This window comes from Cygnus olor, chromosome 5 (assembly GCF_009769625.2).
Source record: "Cygnus olor isolate bCygOlo1 chromosome 5, bCygOlo1.pri.v2, whole genome shotgun sequence".
In the NCBI taxonomy this organism is placed as follows: domain Eukaryota; kingdom Metazoa; phylum Chordata; class Aves; order Anseriformes; family Anatidae; genus Cygnus; species Cygnus olor.
The window spans coordinates 38,403,764-38,426,133 of NC_049173.1; the positions used below are offsets into that span (position 1 = coordinate 38,403,764).

General features: G+C 42.1%; 1 protein-coding gene and 1 long non-coding RNA gene across 5 annotated transcripts; one reads left to right on the forward strand and one right to left on the reverse strand.

The window, feature by feature from the left end:
• Positions 1-9,807: 9,807 nt before the first annotated feature.
• Positions 9,808-19,015, reverse strand: FAM71D (family with sequence similarity 71 member D). 4 transcript variants are annotated; one of them, XM_040557327.1, is made up of 8 exons: positions 18,664-19,015; positions 18,088-18,266; positions 17,214-17,357; positions 15,508-15,710; positions 14,664-14,928; positions 13,798-14,039; positions 13,332-13,378; positions 9,809-10,955 (listed from the first exon to the last, which is right to left on the reverse strand). In XM_040557327.1, exons 3-8 carry the CDS (start codon positions 17,346-17,348, stop codon positions 10,909-10,911), a joined length of 939 nt encoding a protein of 312 aa, XP_040413261.1. In that variant the 5' UTR covers positions 17,349-17,357; positions 18,088-18,266; positions 18,664-19,015; the 3' UTR covers positions 9,809-10,908. The 4 variants fall into 4 exon arrangements, with proteins under 4 accessions (XP_040413262.1, XP_040413261.1, XP_040413260.1 ...); XM_040557326.1 differs by having other exon boundaries at positions 18,477-19,015; XM_040557325.1 differs by having other exon boundaries at positions 18,088-19,015.
• Positions 19,016-19,093: 78 nt separating this feature from the next.
• LOC121070326 lies at positions 19,094-20,710 on the forward strand. The gene is made up of 2 exons (XR_005820016.1): positions 19,094-19,302; positions 19,406-20,710. It is a non-coding gene; the product is annotated as an uncharacterized LOC121070326 (long non-coding RNA).
• The last annotated feature ends 1,660 nt before the right edge of the window (positions 20,711-22,370 follow it).

Consider the following 22,370-nt stretch of genomic DNA (forward strand, 5'->3'; position numbering starts at 1 on the left):
TTTCGATTTACATTACAAAGTCAGTTCAGATCTCTTGAAAGAAATGTTAACAACATTTAAGTAAAACTATCATCTTTACCATCACCTTAATCTATCCAGCAAAAATTCCGGTCCACAGCTATTCCATACGTTGAGCACTGGAAGGACGTAAGGTCTGCAAGCATTACTTTGAGAAGAGTTACATGACCACGTATTAACACTGAGCTCTGCGTTACTGCATTAACAGTAATGGCAATTAAATGTACCACTCGAGATAGCTGTTTCCCAAAGCGCTGAAAATTCAGCATTGGGTGCCTTGTTAAACCGTGCACCGCACCAACCATTAGTTAACCTTTTAAGGCATAAAACACAGAGGGTGTTTTGGACCACAGCGCGTTGGAAAACGGTTAATGTCTGCATAAAAGACAGCCAGACTCTAAAGCGTTGGACATTTACATTTTTTTTAGTAACAGCTCTAAGATGATTGTAAGAATAATAATAAAAAAAAAAGATATAGTGTTTGTGGAAATTCCGAGGGCAGATTAAAAAGGAAAGCTCGCAGGCTTAGATAGGCGTATAGTTAAAGACAACTTTGGAGGATTCAGGCAAAGCATCCCAGTCCCCCAGCAGAAGGCCGGGTCCCTCAAAGCACGGAAGCCGTGCACCGAGGCAGCAGCCCCCGAGAAGGCACGGCACCAGCCGCCTCGGGAAAGTTCGCCTGCAGGCAGCCACACACCGCCACTCACACAGAAGGTGTATTGTGGTACTCGCACACTTCGTATTTCGTTTTCCGGCGCAGGCAGCTTCACCGAGCCGCAGGGCACCGTGCCTTTGTTGCCCCCGGTACCAGACCCACCCCCCTCAGCCTGGCTCCCCCGACTGCTCCCGGGGCACGCTCCCCGACCCCGGCGGATTACAGCACACCCTGCCAGCCGCTCCCACCGCCGCCACCACCACCGGGCTTCCCTGCGACCGCGGGGCCTCCGCTCGCCCGGCCCGGCCCGGCAGGGGGGGGACAACCGGGCAGCCCGGGCCGGGCCGCTGCGGGGCACCCGGGAAGGCAGGGCAGGGCAGGGCAGGGCCGGGCCGCGGGCCGCGCTCCGCCGCCGCGCTCACCGTGCGTGCTGCCGGCCTCCGCCGCCCCGCTCCCCGCCGAGCCGCCCGGCCGCGACCGCGGCCGCCCCCCCAGCGCCGCGCAGCCGCCGCCGCCGCCGCCGCCGCCGCCGCCGCCGCCGCCGCCGCCGCCGAAGCTCGGCCCGGCCCCGCCCGCTCCCAGCGCCGGCCGCCAGCCCCGGCCCCGCCCCGCCCGGCCGCGGCGCGCAGGCGCGGGGCGGCCCCCGCAGGGACAGCGGGGGCGGGGCGGGGCCGCCCGCGGGCGCGCGCCCCCTGCCGGCCGCGCGTGGCGGGGGCCGCTCCCAACGGTCGCTGCCAACGGCCGCTGGGGGGTGGGCGCCACGTCGTGATTCGTGGCCCGGCTGCCCTCGTGTCTGTCGCGACATGTGGCGTGTAACCGCACCTAGCCAGCAGTTTGCTGCGTGACTACTGACAGATGGAAGGACTGTGGGGTATTTGGTAGCAGTGGGTGGCAGAGTTACGTACATGGAAATAACACCAGAGGGGACCTGGTGGTAGTGCCTCACAAGCACCAAGGGCAATTCCTTTCACTTGCCTGTGACAATGGTGGAAGTTCAGATGAACTTTTTTTTTTTTTTTTTTTTACAAACTTCTTTGGCAAAAGACCTGAGAAGCAGAAAAGACTTTCCCAAAATACGGTACTTGCACAGAAGATAAAATAACTGCAAAAATACGTAGGTTCAGCAGCTTGCTGTTCCCTGTTGTCATCCAAACTGATCGCTAGGTTAATGTCTTTTCTACATCCAAAGTTGAGATGAACAGAAAACAAAACCAAAAACAAAGTCCTGAGTACAGCTTCCCTCAGCTGACAACATTTCTCCTTCCTCTCCCAGACCAGCTCATTGCCTCTAGTTTGCATGTTCCCCTACAGCCAGTGTTTATACCAAGGTAAGGGAGTTTTCTTCAGTATGTTGTGCAATTTGTCATAAAGCAAAGAAGCATTCACACTAGCTCTAGAGTTCCTCTTTCCCTCCTTTGTTTTCTTGTACATGTAGCTGAAATTTTCATCTTTTGCCAGAATGGGTTGCCAGACCAGGTTAAGGCTGAGCTTGGGATACCTATTGGATAGATCTGCTTAAGGATCTGTTTGTTTCTTTGGTAACCAATCTCCTCCCTCTGGCTTTCACAAACCCTAATATTAGCCTTTGCTCAGCTGGCAAATCCATTCATAAGATGCTTGAATTAGGTGTGCTTGGATAATTTTATCCAACAGATTAAAATATTCCGTCAGGCTATGAAGTTGTCATACCTGAAAATGTTTCACAACAGAGCACAGGATCAGCAGCATTATTTGTAAAGATTCAGATAACCTCTGTCTTTTAAATCATTCTGTTAGCAATTTAAATAGACAGGTTTGTTGGTTCATTTTGCTTTGTGGGTGCTGTTTGTTGGATGCTGAACACACAAAAATTGCTGTGAGAAAATCAACATTTAAATTTAACAAAATACTCGAATTAGAAACAATGGGTGCAGAGAGAGAAGGCATATGGGAGGATGAGGAAGGACAACGGTTGATTGATTTGGGAAATCAAAATTTTTGTAATTTGTTTCGTGTTACCTGACTAATCTTTCATATGAGGATCTACTAAGACAGCTCTTAAAGGAAGTTAGAAAATTACTTACCAAAGTACTATACAACTATAAACAAGCTATTCCATCTCTTCTTCAAAGTTTTCAATGATTAAGCAGGAATGAACAAAAAAGAAATATGCAAGTGAGACATTTTGTGAGTTTGGATCTTAGAACACCTTGATTTTAGATGTGTCATTTTATTATCAGTGTTTATGGGATCATTAAAGCATTCTTGGAGCTATAGAACCAATGTGTTTAGACAACTTAACTTATTGTTGAAGAAGAATCTTCTTTCTAAGGTTGATGCATTCATTCCACAAACTTTTTTTTTTTAAATAAAGAATATATTTAACTTCAGTGAACTGAATTTTACACGTTGGCCAACAAGATGCTGATATAACCGCTGATCAGTATAAATCTGGCTGATTGTAATCAGTTGGGGGGAAAAATGCTTCTGACAATCTGTGACATCATCCAAACACAGGACAAAATGTTTTCTTTGAAACCATTGCCCTCTGGAGGGGGAATGAAAAATCACAGAAAGATTAGATAAAAATTCCCTTTTATGCCGCTGCGTAACTGAATTTATGTTTTACTGATGCAAAAAGGAATGCTCTGTCAGAAGACCCACAGCGGCCACAGTGCTTATTGTCAGTGAAGGCTGGAGGAGAACTAATCCCCATCTGTCTGCCCCATTACTCTCCTCCCCTTTATCTCTAAACTCTTTATCGCTAAACTCACTGAGCATCTATTCTACAACAGATGTACTTTCTCTTCCAACTTCATCTTGGATCCTTTCCAAGCTGTTGTCATCCCTGTTTATCTGCCAAAACAATTTTTTATGCAATCCGTAAAGAATTCTTGCCTGTCTGATGTCAGAGTCTATATTCCATCCTCTTTCTTAACCTTTCTGCTCTTTTTATTATCTTGAGCACCCTTTCATTCTTGATCTTTTATTCTTGCAAGGTTTCGAGAAATTGTCTTCTCTTATTTTTAGCTCTCTAATTTCATGTCTGGCATCAATTTAAATAGGCTCTTTTTTTTCCTGTCTCCGAGAACTTCAGAGGGGTTTTCCCCTGGCCTTCAGATATTGACGGTATCGTGGCTGATCACATTTAAATGTCACCTCTAACTGAATATGAATGAAAGCTGCTTCCTGCTCAGACTTTCCCTGCGTGTTGTCCCTGACTTGCAGGGGAAAAGATGATCTCTAGCAACAGTCTTTCCAATTTGATTTATAGCAATATGATGTCTCCACACTACAAATCTGGTGACTGCTTTAACCCTAAGTAGGACACAAGAACCAACCATCTGAAACAACTAGTCCACCTGTAGGGCTTGCTGTGTCTGATATTTAGTATTTCAAAGAAGAGTGCAAGATACAAAAGTCCAAATGCTAAATTATGTATTAGGCATGAAAAAAAAAAATCTCTTGGCCTCCACCATCCAGCAACAGAAACCCTGAATTTTGAAATTAATACAGCAATTCAGTGTAGTTTCAGCCTTCCTTCAGCAATAACAACAAATACTAAGGGTTAAAATATGGTCATGTTCTAATCCTTGATAGCATCCAGAACTGTTCCTTCCTTTCTATCCAGTAACTACATTTTCATTCTTGTTATTCTTGTTCATCTGTATGGCTGAAACATCTTCCTCTCTGGCTTTTAGTGTCCTCTGCTATCCCTTAATCCTTCAGATCTAAAATTGCACAACTCCAAATAAGATCACAGTGTTTACAAATGAGGTCATAAACCCAACAGAAGCTCAGCTGTAGAAAAAGGTTAATCTCCAGAAGAGAGGTCTTGATTCTGGGAGTATTACTCATCTCTCAATGACAGGTCTTAAGCCCAGAAGTAGAAATCATTCCCAGAAGATGGGTGCTCCAAAGTAAAACTGGAAGTGGGGTTGTTAATGGAACAATTTGGGGCACTACGTTTAGTCCAGAAAGATAATAGGCAATAAAAATGATCTTTTCTTGCCACTGTTTTCTCTTTCCCTATATGGTTATACTCAAATTAGTGATTACTTCATTTGGCTTTTTACGTCTGTTTGCTGCTTCTTGATCTTCTGTGAGTAGTTTATATGTTACTCTTATACGTGTCTGTCTTTCTGATATTGTTTCAGTCATCTATGTGCCTTCCTCAGTGCAACTCTCCATTTTTGGGTTGATCTTGAATAAATCTATAAGGACCCAAAGTACATACTCTCTGGAAAACAGTCTCCTGCCATGCCATTTATAACAATTATCAATTTGCAACAAAATACATGCTGTTCTTCCCTGACTTGCCATTTCGAGTCTGGATGTATCCTAAAGCCCAAAGTCAAGACAGAATTTTATTTATCATTTAGTGCTACCCTGCCTTACTGTCAACTTGCACATGCTTTTTTGCTGGGTTTATCTGGCAGTTTGATTACTTTGTTTTAATCCATGAATGGAGAACAAAAGCTATTTTTCATTTCTACTCATTTTACTCTGTGTAGATTCTTTCCTTATACTCGTAAATGTATGTAAATGTATTTGTAAAGAAATAAAACCCATGAGATAACTCACAGATCTATGACAGAATAGAGCAAGAACCAACAAAAGTTTCAACAGTTCATACCCCCGTCCACATTTTGGCTGGGATAGAATTATTTGTCTTCATAGAGGCTTGTATGATGCTGTGTTTTGTGTTTTTGAATGAAAATTGTGGTGATAACATGCTGATGGTTTAGCTCTTGCAGAGCAGTGCTTACACAGAACCAAAAACTTTTCTATTTCTTGTGCTGCCCTGCTGGTGAGGAATCTGGGGGTGCACAAGAGGCTGGGAGGGGACGCGGCCAGGACAGCTGGCCCAGACTGGCCAAAGTGATATCCTGTACCATATGGCATATGCTCAGGACTAAAAGCTGGGGGGAAAGAAGTAGTGGGGGTCGGGGAGGGGCATTAGGAGTGATGGTGTTTGGCTTCCCAAGAAACCGTAATGTGTGATGAGCCCTGCTTTTCTGAAGAAGGGTGAATGTCTGTCTGCTGATGGGAAGTAGTGAAGGAATTCCTTGTTTTGCTTGGCTTGTGCAAGCAGCTTCTGCTTTACCTAGCAAGCTTTCTTATTTCAGCCCGTGGGTTCTTGTGCTTTTACCTTTCTGACTCTCTCCCCCACCTCACCTAGGGAGAGTGAGCGAGCAGCCTTCTGGTGCTGAGCTGCCTGCTGGGGTTAAACCACACCACCTAAGGAAACTGCTTAAGTAGTAGATCCTAATGAAATAAGACATTTGTGGTTTTTAGATTCTCCCCAGGTACAATCATCTTTCCTGAAAAGCAGCTTATTAGTAGTAATTATACTAATGATGAGACCCACCTGTTTGATAATGCTTCATTGTAAGCTTAAGCTTTATGTATTTGTCAAAAGTAAGACACTACAGTATATTGTTCATATATATTGCATAAACCAGAAATGCAATAAATCTTTCTCCTGAAAGCAAGTTACATGTACAGTAAGACAGCTGTAAAATACTGTAAAATTTACATAAAGAACACCAAAATTCTGCTTCCTGTTTCCTTTTTCTGAATCTTCACTGAAATAATCTCGTATGCTATGTTTTTGGTGTTTAGTGTAGGTTTTCAGCTTGTGCATCTCTATTATACTTTAATTACCAACGCAAAAACAATTGTGGCTATTCTGTACTGTAGCTTTACACGAGTGTCTATATAGAAAATTTCTCTGAGGAAGAATCACTTTCAGAATTATTATTCTTAAAACTTTCGTTTGATTTTTCTGTTAGTTTTTGAGCTTGCTTTCAGCAGATTATAAACAACGTCTGGAGCAGCTAACTACCAGCCAGGATGTCTGTAGTTCCCCAGCATTTAAAGCAATGCTTAAAAACTATTTTATTTGAAAACTAAACATCTGCATAACTGCATAAGTTTTATTGGGAATATTCTGAAACTAAAATTAAAAGAGGCTGACATTTTCTTCTTTGAGAAACATGCTAGTAGAAAATAATGTGCTCTATGTATGACCCTAGAAATGATAGATAGTGACTTCTGAGGCATACCTTGAAACCCACTAATACAGGTAATAAATAATGCTATTGATGTGGACATAAAAAATTACTCTAGTTTAAAGTTGTCTAGGTTTGCAAGCATGCATAGTTTTATATCACTTCCCTCTAATCCTCACATGTATAGGTCATTGCTGGCCAGTTAACCAGCACTTACTGAGAGCTCCTGATTTGAAACCAAAATATGTTATTCCTCTTGACGTCTGGGTTTCTTAATTTTCTGTCCCCTCAACTGCATGATGACCTGGAATTAAGAAATCCAGTCTCAGCCAAGACGCCATAACTTTTGAAATGAATATGGGCATCTGGGTGGGTGCTGGGTGTATTGCTTGTGTACAGTCAGAAAAAAATCTTTCGTGTGTTTCATCATATGCATAAATCTGGAGTGTCATGGCACAGGAAATTCCAGATTGGCATCCAGTCTCTTTGTAAATATCCATGCTGATCTCAGCATAATGCCTTCCGTACAGACATAAGATGCCGGTAGGTTTCCATTGCTGCTTCTTGGGCAACAGAGGCACGTTTCAGATGCTTACTGTGTGAAAATGTGTGGTTATAAGGGACAACCCCAAAACACTTTTCATATGTTGCCATAAGCAAAGCCAGTATGCTTAACTACCATTCCCAAGAAAGCAATAGCAGCTTCACAGTCATCTCTAAGGAAGGCATTGTTTTGATACCAACAGAATAATCATTTCCACGTAACTATGTGGAGCTGTACGGACAGCCTTCATGATCCTTGGATAAATCTGTGAGGTACAGGATAAATGCTAAACCATTCTCATAAATCTGCGCCTTGACAGAAAGTTGCAGAGGAAATAAAATTCATTCAAACTGAAAACTGTTTTGGAATGCATTACATGAACACCACTCTACTTTTCCTAAAAAGTGTAGTCAAACACATTATGCTTGGTAGCTCTACTGCTTGCAGGATCTTCAGTGACTGTCTTTCTCCCAGCAGTTTTTTTTTTCTTTCAGAGGAGCTGATAGACTGCATCAGCTTGTTGAGCCAACGCTGCATACCAGTCTACTGAATCAGCTCAGAATAAGACTGTTCTGGTATGTAACCCAGCAAGCATCTGTGCTGATTTATTTTTCTTTGCTCCAGGCCTAGCAATTAACAGTATTTTTTTATTGCATTTGCAACGCAAGCAATTCAACCTTCTTCGCAGCGTTGCAGTCTGGGAAACACAATAGTCTGAAGTAGCTTATTCTTTTCAGCATTGACTGAGAGCATTTTAGATTGTATTCCAGTGAACTGAGGCTGAACAGTACCATTTGCATAGTGCGGCAGTCTTTTGTGCCTCTTCAAGGTTTGCAAACGTACCCCCAGGTTAGGGTACTCTGTGTGTAGGAGTGGCTATTTTTGGCAACACAAGATACTGTTCTGAGACTGATCCTGGTTTCTGCAGGTGAAGGACTATATCTACATCTTAAGTCAGTGAAGAGAAACAGTGCTCAAGAGTTGGAATTATTCTAATAAGTGTCACATTGCTACATTAATGACTTCAGAACAACTGTCACAAGCTTTAGTGGACATCTTTGTCCCACTTACCACAACATAACCTAAGTATCTGTGGAAGTGTTTTGTCAGTTCTTCCATCCTGGCTCATCAGCTTGTCTTCTGTTATGACATTTAAATACACATAATTGGAGCAAGTATATTTACTCACAACAGTTTAGCTCTGTGATTTCAAGAAAGTGTAAAACCTTTATGTTGTTTCCCAACTGAAAGGCACTCTTCTCAAAATGCACTTGAACATCTGATCACTTTGCTTTAGCAGATTTTAACTTTTCCCTTAGGAATAGGTTATCTGTGCTGGTCTTACGCATTGGCAGGTTGTTTGGAAGCAAACTAATTTTCTCTTTATCATCATAGGTAATGTGTGATGCTTCCCAGACATGGTACTTAGCTTATGAGGGAGGTATTACTAGTTAAATTTTTAATTTATTGCATTCCATTCTGTGTTACCTAGTATATTCTGTATATCTTGATATGAAATCAGTCATAGTTATTACCTCTGTGCTAGCAAAACAATTGTTTCTGATTAATGCAAAAGACCTTCTGAATGCAGTATTCTTTACTTAAAAATATTCAAAATATGTATTGTGAGTTTTCCAGTGTTCTACAATTTTAATTTTGTCTTGTGTGAAGTCACTGACAGTAAACATCTGCAGCCAGTCTCTCTATGGATGATCGTGAAGATACTGTTACTGATCCTTGTTCTAGCGGTATTTTATGTTTGTTCATGGAGTGGACAATGGCACTTCATAAATCATGTATCATTCAAATACTCACTATCCCTCAAGCAGAAAATAGGCTGTACAACCACTTTCTCAGGGACTGCCTAAAAGTTTCTTCCTTGTCAGTAAATGCAACTTTGTTCATTCACTGAACAAAAATCCAGAAAGTTTTTTCACCGTGGAAAATAACATTGGAATTTCCAAGTATACTGACTGGTATTTCACCCTTGTTCATGTTTTTGGTGATAACTAGAATTTGCATTTACCACTACTTGTTTCTTATGGCATCCTAGGCTGGAATCTGATTACACGTAGGCTGCCCTCAAAGAGTATTCAGTTAATTTATATTCTTAAGGAACATTAGATTGGCGTTTGTCTCTGCAAAAGCTATGAATTATGTATATCCTCTGTGCTCACTTGGAGAAAAGCCTACCATCTTCCATCTCTCATGCTTACCTATGATTACGTAGAACTTACTCTTCAAAACTTCAGTAAAATAGCGAAGTTTACATGCTGTAAATTACACAAATATTCCAGAGTCAGGGGAATTCACCTGTTGTTTTGGTCACTATCTGTTATTTCATCAATCGGTAAATGTTGTAAAGCCTCAGATGTTTCTCTGTGTGGTGGGCAGAGAGATGGAAGACAGCTGCATTGTTGCAGAATTGTAGAAAAAGTTCTTGTGCTAACAACTGTGAATTTTGAGTAGTTCTGGAAAGGTCTGAAATGCATGATAATCACTGAGGTGAGGAAGGAAGAAAAGAATGAATGGTCGCTGGATAGATTGGAACAGGTCTATTTTTTACTTTTTAAGACAAAAAAGTTCAACTACATTCTAAATTGAAAGGAGAAATTTAAATATGAACAACTCATGCCATGGTGGCTGCTAACTTAGCTTTTAGAATAAGGTAAATTGATCTCTCAGTGGGATACCTCCCATCAACTCTTGGGTACTACCTGAAGGAATACTGGTAATTCAGGTGGTGGCAGCCTTTCTGTCATACCAAGACTGATGCAGCGGTCCTGTGTACTATGGATTAGTGCTAGGCAGTGCCCCATAAACGCAGCGTAGATGTGTTCATTACTGTAGGTCTCTGCCTTTACCTTTATAGCGAATACGGTCACAGAAAGTAAGATATTTGTCTGGCATAACGCCAAATGCTTAGTAGTGCAGCAAGTATGACCTATAAAAACTGCTGCTCAGTATTCCAAAAGGATAGCAATATTTATAATGTCTAAGTGATAATAATAGTAACAGCAATACCTAATTCTTATATAATGGTTCTCATTAGTACATCACATGGTGATTTTCAAAAGAGGTCTGGCTATCCTCATTCTACAAATGAAGCTGAGGAACAAAGAGGATAAGTGATTTGCTCACATTCCTCTAGAAGCTCACAGAAATGAAAATTGTGATAATATGATTTTGTGGCCGTGACATGGTATTGCTCTCTCTCAGTTGTTCCCCTGCAGTGTTCTGAAAATTGCTTGCATGAGAAGCTTTCCCAATCCTATATAAAAGTTATACTCAAGCATTACTGTTAATTCAAGTGTCTATTTCTTTGTCTTCTGCTCCACATAACAGAGTCTTCTCCCTGAAAAATGGCCTCAGTTACAGTAAGATCTACATCTTACTGTAGATTCCAGTGTACTGTACAGTGTACTTACTGTACTGATTCCAGTGTCAATGATCAAAATGCATTTGTTGCTGCTAGTTGTGAATTAATACAGAGAAATGCAGTGTTCATGTTTTAGTTATTGTTAGTTTTGCAATAGCAAATGGTTATGAAGAGAATTGAACTCTGCAGCACAGTGTTTTTTCTTTTTTTTTTTTTTTTTTAATATATGCACGTCTTGCCCCTATTCCAACTGCATCTGATACAGGATGTTTTGCTTTATTTTATTTTATTCCTTCTTACTGACAAATCACCTGAATTATTACTTGAAGCAGCCAACACTTGACATAATGCCACTCTTTCTATTTCCTGGAAAAACAAAAACAAAAACAAACACAATGAGGATGTGCTCAGAACAGCGCAGGAAAGCAGAAGATGAAAGAGAAAAAGAAACAGGACTCAAACAAGAGAAAAGGACAGAGAACATAAACATACACCAAGAACCACAAAGGAAGAAAGACTGACCAGAGGCAACTGATTTTCAACTTTTCTCACTACTTCTCTTTTCAGTCTACAAATGATGGGATTTACTAGAATTTCTGCTCTGTATTCCAAACTGGCCTTTTCCCAGTCTCTCCCATGCTGTTCTCCTTCAGTCACTTCTACAAACTACTTATCACCTACTCACCTCAAAGCAGAAATAATATCTAGTCCTTGCAGAACACCTGAGAGATGTAAAAAGTCTGTGCATAGCTGGTATCAGTTGACATGATATTGGCATACTTCTCAGCTGCCTGGGCGTACGTGAAGATCATTTCCATTCCCTACTGAAAGCTGATCAGCAGGGTGAGAATGAACAGAGTCTGCAGGACTTGGTAAACTCAGGGAGACCAGACTCTGCCTTTGCCTCAACAGGGCAACTCCAGGAACAGGTAGTAGAATGCAGACTGGGAGATGCATGACCAGAAAATGAAAAAGAGGGGAGACAATTGCACAGAGGAGGAATGCATCTTTGGAGGAAGGTACAACTTAAGAGGCACTGAACAGGGTGAAAAGAACTTGGAAAGTGAGAGGAGGGTAATTAGAGCTAGAGAGAAGGAACAGGATTTGAGGGGAAAGCTGAACAGATGTGCATGGCTGAGGAAAAGAAACAGTTAAAACAAGAGAAGAAACAAAAACGGTAACTGAAAGAAAAGAGAGAACAATGGGAATTGCATTTGGCTAGGACAAGGAATTGCGTGCAGCCCACCAGCGAGCTACAAAGAGGAGTATGCAGTAGCATCATGTTCACACACAAAAAAATGAGGTTGATTGGACAAAAGATCATTCAAACTTTTGTGACTTAGTAAAATGGAGAAGTACATAGAGGAAGGCAATAAAAAGTTTTGTTCAAGAGAGTGATTCACTCACATGCAGATTGATTATGAGTTTAGACACAAGGTAAGGGGCATCAGTAAGCTAAGCGGCTCCATTTTTTGTTGTGCCTTGGCAGGCATAGGAAACAGTGCTTAATCACTGACAAGAAACAGAGAACTTTGAATACAGGGAGCTGTGAGCAGTAATATAGACTGCCTTTCAGACGCTTGCTTGTCCCAGATGGATGTTCTGTAGAGCTAGGTGCAGAAATGCAGGATATAAGAAAGGATGCTAATGCTAATCCCCTATGACATTGTGGAGAGTGTCCATTTTGCTAGGAACATGGGACCAGACCTCATGGTTGAAGACACTGCAGACACACTGTCTGGAAGTAAATTTAAGCTCAGCTATGGGCTTTTGGGAAGCCTTACAGTACACCAAAAGAGGAAGTATGGGCCAACACTATCTCTTTGCGATGCCTAGGCATGCAGCTTTCTGACTGTCCTGGTTTCAGTTAGGACAGAGTTAATTTTCCTCCTAGTAGCTGGCAGGGTGCTATGTTGTGGATTAGAATGAGAAGAGCGCTGATAACATGCTGATGTTTTAATTGTTGTAGAGCAGTGCTTACACCAAGCCGAGGACTTTTCAGCCTCTCTCTGTCCTGCTAGCGAGCAGGCTAGGGATGCAGCAGGAGCTGGGAGGGGACAGACCCAGGACAGCTGACCCAAACTGGCCAAAGGGGTATTCCATACCATCTGGCGTCATGCTGAACAATATATAGGGGTGGCTAGCCGGGGTGGTGGGGGGGGGGGCCGGCTGCTCGGGGATAGGCTGGGCATCGGTCAACGGGTGGTGAGCAATTGCATTGTGCATCACTTATTTCGTACACATTATTACTACTAATACTATTATTATTATTATTATTGTTATTCTTTTCCCTGTCTTAATAAACTGTCTTTATCTCAACTCACAGACTTCACTTTCCCGTTTCTCTCCCCCATCCCGGAGAGGGAGGGGGGAGGGTGAGCGAACGGCTGTGTGGTGTTTGACTGCCAGCCGGGCTAAACCACAACACTGACCCTTTCCACCATGCTGTATTTCATCTGATTTTTGCAGTGATATTGCACAGATGACATCAGCCAAATAAGTCAAGTGTCAAGGCATTTCTAGAAGAAATCTGACACCGAACCCTGCAAGGTGAGGTGTGATCAGAACAGGGACTGAGCACAAGGTACTTTCTAAAAATGTCTGTACAAGTGCTGAGCTAACATGAGCATAGGAACATTTGTTCAACACAGCTCCCAGTTCATGAAGTTTCAGCTTCTCTCATCTATTTTTGAAGTAGGATAGTAATGGGGAAGTGAGTAAATATTGGAAAAATTGTCATACCTGAAGGTTGTGATTTTTTTTCTTTTTTTGGCTTTGTTTTGTCTATCCTAAAAAAAAAAAAAAAAGTCAGGAAAAAAACGTGATGCTATTGCCAACAAACTCAAAAAAAGCCTCATCCTAACAATCTCATTATGTACCAGTTTCAAATAGATGCTATTTTAAACTCTGTTTGTGGTAGAAATATGCATTGCTAAATGAGGTAGTAAGCCTTGCTTTGAAGTGCAGGGACACAGGAACAGACTTTTGAAAGATCCTGAACATTTGAGAAGCCAAAGTCTGGATACTAGGAAACCCCACCCTGTATTCTTCAGCTTTCCAGTCTATTTAAAAACATAAGGAAAATCCCCAGTAACTCTGTGAAGGTGTCGCACTAATGTATTTTCTGAAGACAAAACAACACATTTTACTTTGCAAAGTTCAGCAGCAGAAACCAAGTACATCAGAATCATTTCCCAGCCACACCTACCTACTTTTCCTCTTCTCTTTGCTTTTACTCTTTATTGTATCCAGAGGGTCTATATTCTTTGACTGCATGGTGGTTTCTTGCCTGGTTGCTTCCAGGGGGCTGGCAAAGGCTGCTACCACTTCCCTTCCACTCTTTTCTGTGGGACCCACACTACCTGAGAGGGGAACTTGGTTGGAGGTGGTTTGTTTGGGAACAACTTCTTCCTCTGTTTTGGGGTTAGGCAAATCTTGTGGGATGGCCCTCTAGAAGAAAAAAAGGAAAGATTATCAGACACAGTAGCAACAGACATTAAAAATACTTTGCACAGAGCTGATCAGCACATCTGGAACTTTGTGATAATTTCCTATACATTAATCCCCTATACACTGAATATTCAGCAAATAGCTGCCTTCATCTGGCAGTCCACTGTAGCATTTCCTTTAATAATTTTTTCTTTCTGTACTTTGAATGGATCAAATGTCCTTGCCTTCTTTGCTCATTATTTATCTGTCCCTGCATGGGTCTCAGCTGTGCCATGTCCATCCTTCTCTGCTTTTTTTTCAGTGGGTTGTGGAATTCAGCTCCAAAGATCCATTTAGGAACGTACCAATGACTGTGAGGAAAAACTAAACACTGAACAATATGTAGTATGCTATTAATTAATTCTTAAAATTGTATCGGAGTTACGGTGCACCCAGTATTGTCACTATTTTTGCCGTGAATTCTGCAGGTAGTTTACAACGAGACAGCTATTTTGATAAACAGAACTGTAGATCCCTCAAAGCACACAAAAGCTTTGGCTTGAGCGATAGTAAACGATATTGGCACAGATTATACTTCCTAACTGTTCAGCTTGAAGGTTTGATATCTATTTGCCAAAGACTCACATTTTCTGATGCATTGTTTGGGCTGGAAGCTTTCTCATGACTTGTGCCAGAATCCTTGCATCTTATGTTAATGTTGGTATTGCTAGGATTTTTTGGAGGTTTCAGGAGAGAGATGAGCTGCAACCAGTGCTGGAATAGGTGGTGTTGCTGGTCTGGTGGGGCACAGAGCTCTAGATAGTAGGAACGTCCATTTACTAATTTTAACATGAGTTGGTGCTTGTCTGTGCTGTGGACAGAGAGTTCCACAAACTTCAAGGGCAAGAACCTGTAAGGAAAAGAAAAAAAAAGGAAACTCATCATCAAGCACAAGTAACGACTCCTCCCAAAGAAGATGCTGTGTTTGTTAAGCCTAAATATAGGGTAAGATTGCAAGTGAGAGACTGGAGCAGTAAAAATCTGCGGAGTGGATCTAGACACTCTTCTTTAAGTGGCTCTATCTGACTATGGAAGAAATGCTGAGCAGAAATGCACAAAATGGAGGCAAAGGATATCAGCTTCTTTACAATGCCTTTATTCTACTGCATTGTTCCCTGACAATGCTGCACCTCCAATCTTCCCATCAATTTTCAGCTTCTGATAGATTTAGAAAAAGGCTTATTAGGTATTGCCAGTCATCATCTGTCTGTGTGGTAGCATTGGCCTGAAATGATGACTAGAGTGGGGCCTAAAGGTGTGTACTTCAACTTCAGTGATCCTCCTAACGTCACTGTGTTTGCGCTGGGAGAAAGGGTGCAAATGTGAGGTCTGTTAATAATCTGACTTGTAAAGGAAGGAAAACACCATACAGAAAGGAGAAATACATTCATGTTTTTATTTACTCTTCAAAGACTTAGTGCTCGCTCACCTGCTAAGTGCTAACTGTTCCAATTGGGATGGCTGCTCTGAGAATTTCTGGAAATTTGTCATAATTTCCTGTGGGGATACAGGCACTGTGTGTGCTAGCAGCATCCCATTGGGCATCGGTGAACTGGGATTGGTAGCACAGATGCCAATGGTGACGCAGGTGGGCTGCTTGTGGATATTCATTGTCTCCCCTCTTCTGTTAACCTGAACAATAACAACAAATTCAACACTGACATTTGCCACAAGACCTCTCAGACAGTATATAAGCAGTATATTTCATGGTGCTTTGGTCTGGGAGTCCTAGAACTTACATAATGGAGTGGTGAGGAGAGAGGGGAATGTGAAATAATGAGACAGGAATATGTATGAATGAAAAGAGAGGAAGGAAGTTAAACATGGATAAAGAAGGACTGGAAATCACTGGTACTTGTGTAGTCCCCATTATTGTGTATCTGACTGCTGAAGTAAGAAAAGTCCTGAATACCATTAACTTTAATTTCTCTTAGTGTAAACATGATGGAAGAGGCACTGTCCTGATGATTCATTGTCTTTGTCAGTATTACCGTGATATTAATGAGACCTCATTCTGAAACAGGATCCTGCTAGGTGCTGTAAAAACACAGGATGGAAAAAGATCCCAGATAACTTCTGTATAAGACATGAAATTACAGAAAAAGATAGATGAGAAAATTCAAGGAAGTAAAATGATAAGATAACATGATCAAATCATGTTATCTACTGCTGTCAGGGTTTGGCTTTGGTAGGCAGCAGAAAAAAGTGTGTTCTAAGAAGGAGTTTGAGGGACAACAGTGTATGTAGTTAGTGGATGTCTAGTAGAAACTCTCTTAAGTGTGAGAGACAGAATGTAAAAAAAGATCAAAGGCAAAAAATTTTGCATTTGAATGTGAGTGAGTCAGTGTTGAAGCTGTTTTCTCAGGCTGCTTGTTTAAGGCAGCAGACTCCTTGATAGTAAATGGTGCTTGATAAATAAAGCAGAGATCAATCAAGTACCTTGAAAATAGGGACTAGCAGCTAATTAGCATTCTGCATGTGTATCAACAACGCAAGATTGAATTAATCAAGGCAAGAGCAAAGGATGTTGCAATTATTACAGTGAGGTAATAAAATCCTATGAAAATCTCTGTTGAGGTCCATCATGCAAGTAGAATTCACATTTTAGACACACTGTGAATGTAATATTGTAGGTGTATAGACTGTTGTTGGAGTCAGGCAGGGTTCTTTGGCCGGTGCTTAGGGTAAGTGATGGGCAAGGTTGTGAGATCACCTACACAGATACGGAAAGGAAGGAGGTGCCTGAGGAAGGGTAGCTGCCATTTATGTTAGGCAAAAATAAAGTTAATGGCTAAACAACCTTAATGAACTAGCACAGAATCAGAAAATAGGTGAATAGTCTTAACTTGCTACAGGAAGATGTAAGGGACTAACGAAGAAGGGCAAAAACATCACTCTTTGCCCTCTCCAAATTTTCAGCATTGCTGTTGCCATACCATTGTCTGTAAAGTGAGACCAACATAAGTCTGTATGGGGAGGGAAACACCCATGTGTGTATTAAACAAGAATAAGGATGGTGGGAATGAATGAATGAATAAATGAATAACTCTTTAGCTGCGAGAGGAAAAAAAGGTAATCTATTTGATCAATTTTATCTTAAGCATGCAAAATAATTTCATTTGAATGATTTTTTACCTGAACGAACTTGCTTTCAAACATGGGAGCAGACGTAAAAGGAGCATATTCTCCTTGGCTAAGAAGTCGCTGAAGGTCACCCATGATGGATGTCTGACTTGAAATGATGGTCCTAAAATCGAACTCAGTACTCATTTTGCCTATCTACAAAACAAACAAAAAAATTATACATGAAAAAGAAAATATAAGAATGCTTATATGTTGAAAAAAATGGAGATTATGAAAAAAATACGTTTTCTGATAGCTTTCATTATACTACTAAAGAGCAGAACCTTTATCCTCAATACACACATTTTTAAGACCATGCAATCTCAAGTGCAAAGGGGAACTTAGCAGGGCTTTTTCACAGTTCTGGAATCCTCTTATTAAACAAAAAAACAATAACAACAACAACAAAACGAAAAGCCAAAACTAAACACTTTTTTTTTTTTTTTTTAACATGAGTATAGTGACATGCTTTGCAAATAACGATAGAAACCCTTAGGCTGTTCTCAGTACTAGTCTGGGATGATGACTTCTGTCTTTATGCTTCTTGGATCACATATGTGTTTTCATGGAGTCAAGAAGATGGCAGGACTTTGGAGCTGCTGTGAAGCAGAAAGTCTCCAGCAGCTGACCAGGCAGACTTTAACACAAAAGCTGGAAACTAACATAGGATTAATTGACTCACAGTGAAAAAAAAGTCAAGGCTAGTCATTAATTATGTTTCACAAATCTTTACTGGACAGATAATAAGCTATTATCCCTAGTAGATACAAAAGTTAAATGATTTGTTCAAGACTGCTCAGTGAGTGGCAGAATGCCAAAAAGACTAGAAATATCCTGCCCCTGTCTTTTTAAAATCCAGTAGTAGACTTCTACTTCCCATTCATACCTTTTTTCACTTAGGAAAATTCATTACATAGCTAGAGGAGAACATCCATGGAAAGAGAAGACACGTGTTAGTCCCTTCTGCGGAGCCTGCTGGAATTCTCCCAGCTCTAGAAACCCATGATTGGCAGCATCAGGCACAGTCTTGATGACACAGTTTCTCTTCTTGAGTTTCTTCAATGCCTGATGATACGAAGAGATGTGACACATGAATGCCTGTATGCGAGCCAGCAAGTTTTGTCATAATAAGCAGGCAGGTTGGATGGGAAGAACTCAGCTCCATCACTGCTGGCATCACAATACATCACTTGTTTTGTGCTCTCGCTAGTCTTGGCAGCAATTCCATTTCTTGGTTGAATCAGGGCATAGTGGTAACAGGTAGCGTGGATTCACCTTCAACATGAACAAGTTGAGTACATGAGAGCTGCAGAGATTTTTGCGTGGATATAGTCTGCTCAGTGCAGGCTGCCAGGGAACAGCAAGACTGGGGCTGCTCTATGAGGGATGATGATAAGCTGGGAACCAATGATAACCTCAGCAGAGGCATTGCCCTCAACAGCCAGGGCACAGTCCTCCAAACCTGCAGGATCCAAAGAGAACAGGCTGAGCATTCACACATCACATCTCCTGTCCCAGGAGTCCAGTCAGCAGGAGGAAGGAGAACTGGAGGCAGGACTGTAATAGGTGCCCAAAGAAGTCTACCCCAGAGTCAGCTCTGTAGATAGATGTGCCTAACTCTGTAGATAGCTATAGCCTAGCTCTGAGAAGGACTAGGGGGCTCAGGCCAAGGCTTAAGTGTAGCTCTCAGACCCATGGGCATGGGGTGGGGGGTGGAGGTGCCAGCTGAGGCTGGTCAGAGCAATTAAGGCCTGTTGGTGTTCTCAGGGCCCTGGCACAAGCCCAGAGCATTAATGAGCCAATGTAAAATGGTGTTTGTATTCACGTGTCTTGCCCTAGTTTGTAGGTTTTAGCTTCTCTATATACATTCTTTTGCTGGAGTAACCTTTTTTTTGTTTTTTAACCCTATGTGATAAAACTTTTGCTTCCAACTGAGCCTAGTGCTTGGACAAGGGGGTTCAGGCCATGATTAAGCACCAGGCTGGTTGAAGCAGTATTGATGTTGCAAAATGAGAACTATGCTGTCTGTCAGTTTGAAGAACTATTGTGCAATCTTCTTCGCAGCCTCCTTTGTGTAGGTACACATCTACCGTTTGCCTAGGTAAGACCCACCAAGGCAGTTTCCTGACTGTCTGGTAGTACTATGCACTGACACAGCAGTGTCCAGCACAAATGCTTTCTGTTCTCTCTGCTATACAAAACAGCTCTGCTCCAGTGTGGAAAACAATGATGCTTTGCCTTACTGGCTGGATTTTACAAGGACAGAGAAGGATAAATTGTTGCTCTATCAACAACAAGAAGAAAACATTTTTCCAAAACTGAATTGCCTTTCCATTTCTAGACAATAGAAATGTAATTCTAAACACTACCACAGGTGAGCAACTGAGCTGGAGGACACTGATTCCACAGTCAAGTGCTCACAGCTCTCGCCTAAACCAGGGAAGGTTCAAGTCTTGTCCACCTACTCCAAATACACACGTACACGTGGCACTTTTTTGGACTATGCATATGTGGTATGAAGATACCAGAGGAAGGAGAGTCTGAGCTAAGACTGTGTTAGGAAGCAATAGAGCTACGAGAACTCTTGTAATGCAGGATAACAACACTTTTAGACCTAAGACAGTATTGCCATATGATGCTCTGTTGTGCCAGGTGCGTGTGCTGGCACAGTGCTAGCTAGCTCAGGTGACTGCATCATGCCTTGCTCTAGTGTGTTGACATGGATTTTCACTCCCAGTTCTTTAGCCATTGGTTTACTGGCTATTAAAAAAGATATTGCCATCAGTTTTTCAAGACAAATTTTGTATCATATTTTAGGGTATGGAGTGTGGAGTGAATCTGGTAGCCTGATAGAAGCGAGATTGCTGCAGCTCCATGCTCCTTGCTTCCGCCAACAGTAAGGCCAAGCATATGTTCCCAACAGGTGAAATACAAACTCACATATACAGCATGTATATATAGAGCAGTCACACACAGGCAGTGCCAATGGCCTCACCCAGTGCCCCTCTCTAGCGGATCGGTATGAAGGCTGGTACTGGGAAATGCAGACATATGTGCAGTATTGATTCCTCCAGGGGCAGGAGGAGTGGCGCAGACACCCAGCTTGCCCTGTAGCTGACCCCTGGATCCTGGTCTCCTCAGTTGCTGGCACCTGGACATATGAGGCCCCGAGGATGCAGCCCCACTCATGTTGGTACAGACCCCTCACTCAGCTCCCCCATGCCCCTGAAATGGGTCTCACTTGTCCCACAGACCCCATGGTCTCTCCAGCTGGGATTCCCCTGCTCCTCCAGTAGCTAGCTCCTGGCATGGTCTCACCTCTTCCTCACCCAGGAAAAGAAATGACATTGAATAAGACATGACAGAGTGTGGTGACTGGGCAAGGCCAAACAAGTGTGCCTGTTTATACTTGACTGGCTTCTTTTATCCCTTTATCCCTCTATTTTCCTACATTTGTTCCTCCCCCAAACCACTACACCCACCCTTTTCACCACCGCTGGTTCCTCCCCTAAACATACCAAAAATCTTATGCAATCCTAAAAAGTTCTTCCCTGCTTCCTTTAACATGTCCTACACCCCTAGGTGTAGGTGTAGTCTCCAGATAGTCTGAAAACTGATTGTGAGAGCCCTCCCATTGCCTCAAGTTGATGGGTTTCACACTTGGGCAGGGGCTGAGGCTCTCCCGTGACAGCCCTCCTGTCCGTAATTTGTGTTCCCACTTGCCATTTTGCCCCTGTGGTCCTCTCGGTTTGCGGAAATGGACCTTTGACATGCTGAAGGCTCCCGTGATGGACCTGAGAGTAGCTGGTGCACGGTATTATTTAGGTTCTCCCACCTGCCATCTTCTCTGTTCTCCTTTGTCTGTGTGCTTTTCAACACACACCCTAACATTTTTGTTATTTTTGTTTTAATCTAACCCTAGACACCACCTCTTAGAAAAAACACCAGGTAATGAGAAGGCAGCTGCATGGCTCCCTAGCAACACAGGCTGCCAACGGCATACTAAATCCTGTCTTCTGCTTTGGTCGCTGTTTTTTTATAGCACATTGGGCAAATTGATTGGATTTGGCCAGCAGAAAATTACAGAAAGCCACTCATGGATGTACAGTGCCAGCTAACCATCTTTTATTTGGATGGGCTCAAATAGTATTGCATCTCCATGTGACCATCTCCCCCCTGAAAGACCGGTGGATTAGTAGCTCTTGGGCCATTCATTTTAATTATTTGACACCTTTAGTGACAATCAGCTATGTAGTGCTGACCCAAAAGCCCCGGCAGGCTGTGCTTTCAGAAAGGCACAGTGCGCCACAACCAGCTGGCTCCGGGTCTCTCCAAGTCCCTGTGCACAAATCTCCCCCAGGCACAGCACGCTCACCTGCCAGTGGGCTCCACAGAGCCACATCACAACAGGTTTCCCACCAGGATTTACTGTGGACCTGCCTGGTCCAGGAACCTCATCCGAATACAGGACAGCTATGGGAAAATACTAAGCCTTTTTTTTTTTTTTTTTTTCACTGCAACTTTTCTATTTGTGGACGAGAGTGGTATTGCCTTAGGTAGGATTTATTAGATCAGCTGGCAGCTCTCCAGCATAATGCAACAGCAGCATGGTAGCTGCTTGTATGGACTCTAGGGTAACATGGATATTTATGAATGTCCTTTTGTAAAGATGTTAGGGCTACCGTAAGTTTTCCTGAGCTCCTATCTCCCCTGATAGAGTGAAAGATTAAGAATAGCAAATATGGATTAAAATATCTGTTGTCCCACCTCCTCATACCCCCTTCAAAAGCCCTTTTCTTGGGGTACAGAAGTTCCTTGGAGAAACAGTCCAGAAGATTTCAGCTAATGAAGATATTTAATACTACAAATACCTTAGTATTGTCAACAGGCTCTATCAGTTCACCATTCATCCCTTTTCTAATATATTTTAATATATTTTTAAAGACAAAGACCCCTACAAAGAACTGCAGGCAGATTGCTCAAAATTGAGTGAAAATGTGTTAAAACAGCTGAAGAAATTCAACGCTGCTAAAAGTCAAATGATGCATATGAGGAAAATATTTTCCTGAACTGTCATCTAAAATTACTGTTTCTGGGTTGACCACAACCAATTAAGAGTGAGACTTCAAGGTTATCTGAATTTTAAGAGCTATAAAAACACATTGGTCA

Excerpts from the sequence above, each read along its gene's own strand:
- FAM71D (XM_040557327.1), bottom strand. The coding sequence starts at position 17,348 with ATGAGTACTGAGTTCGATTTTAGGACCATCATTTCAAGTCAGACATCC. Across the intron at positions 14,040-14,663 it reads CAAACAATGCATCAGAAAAT|AGGGCCATCCCACAAGATTT; the intron begins GTGAGTCTTTGG and ends TTTTTCTTCTAG. Across the intron at positions 10,956-13,331 it reads AAAAAAATCACAACCTTCAG|GAAATAGAAAGAGTGGCATT; the intron begins GTATGACAATTT and ends TTGTTTTTCCAG.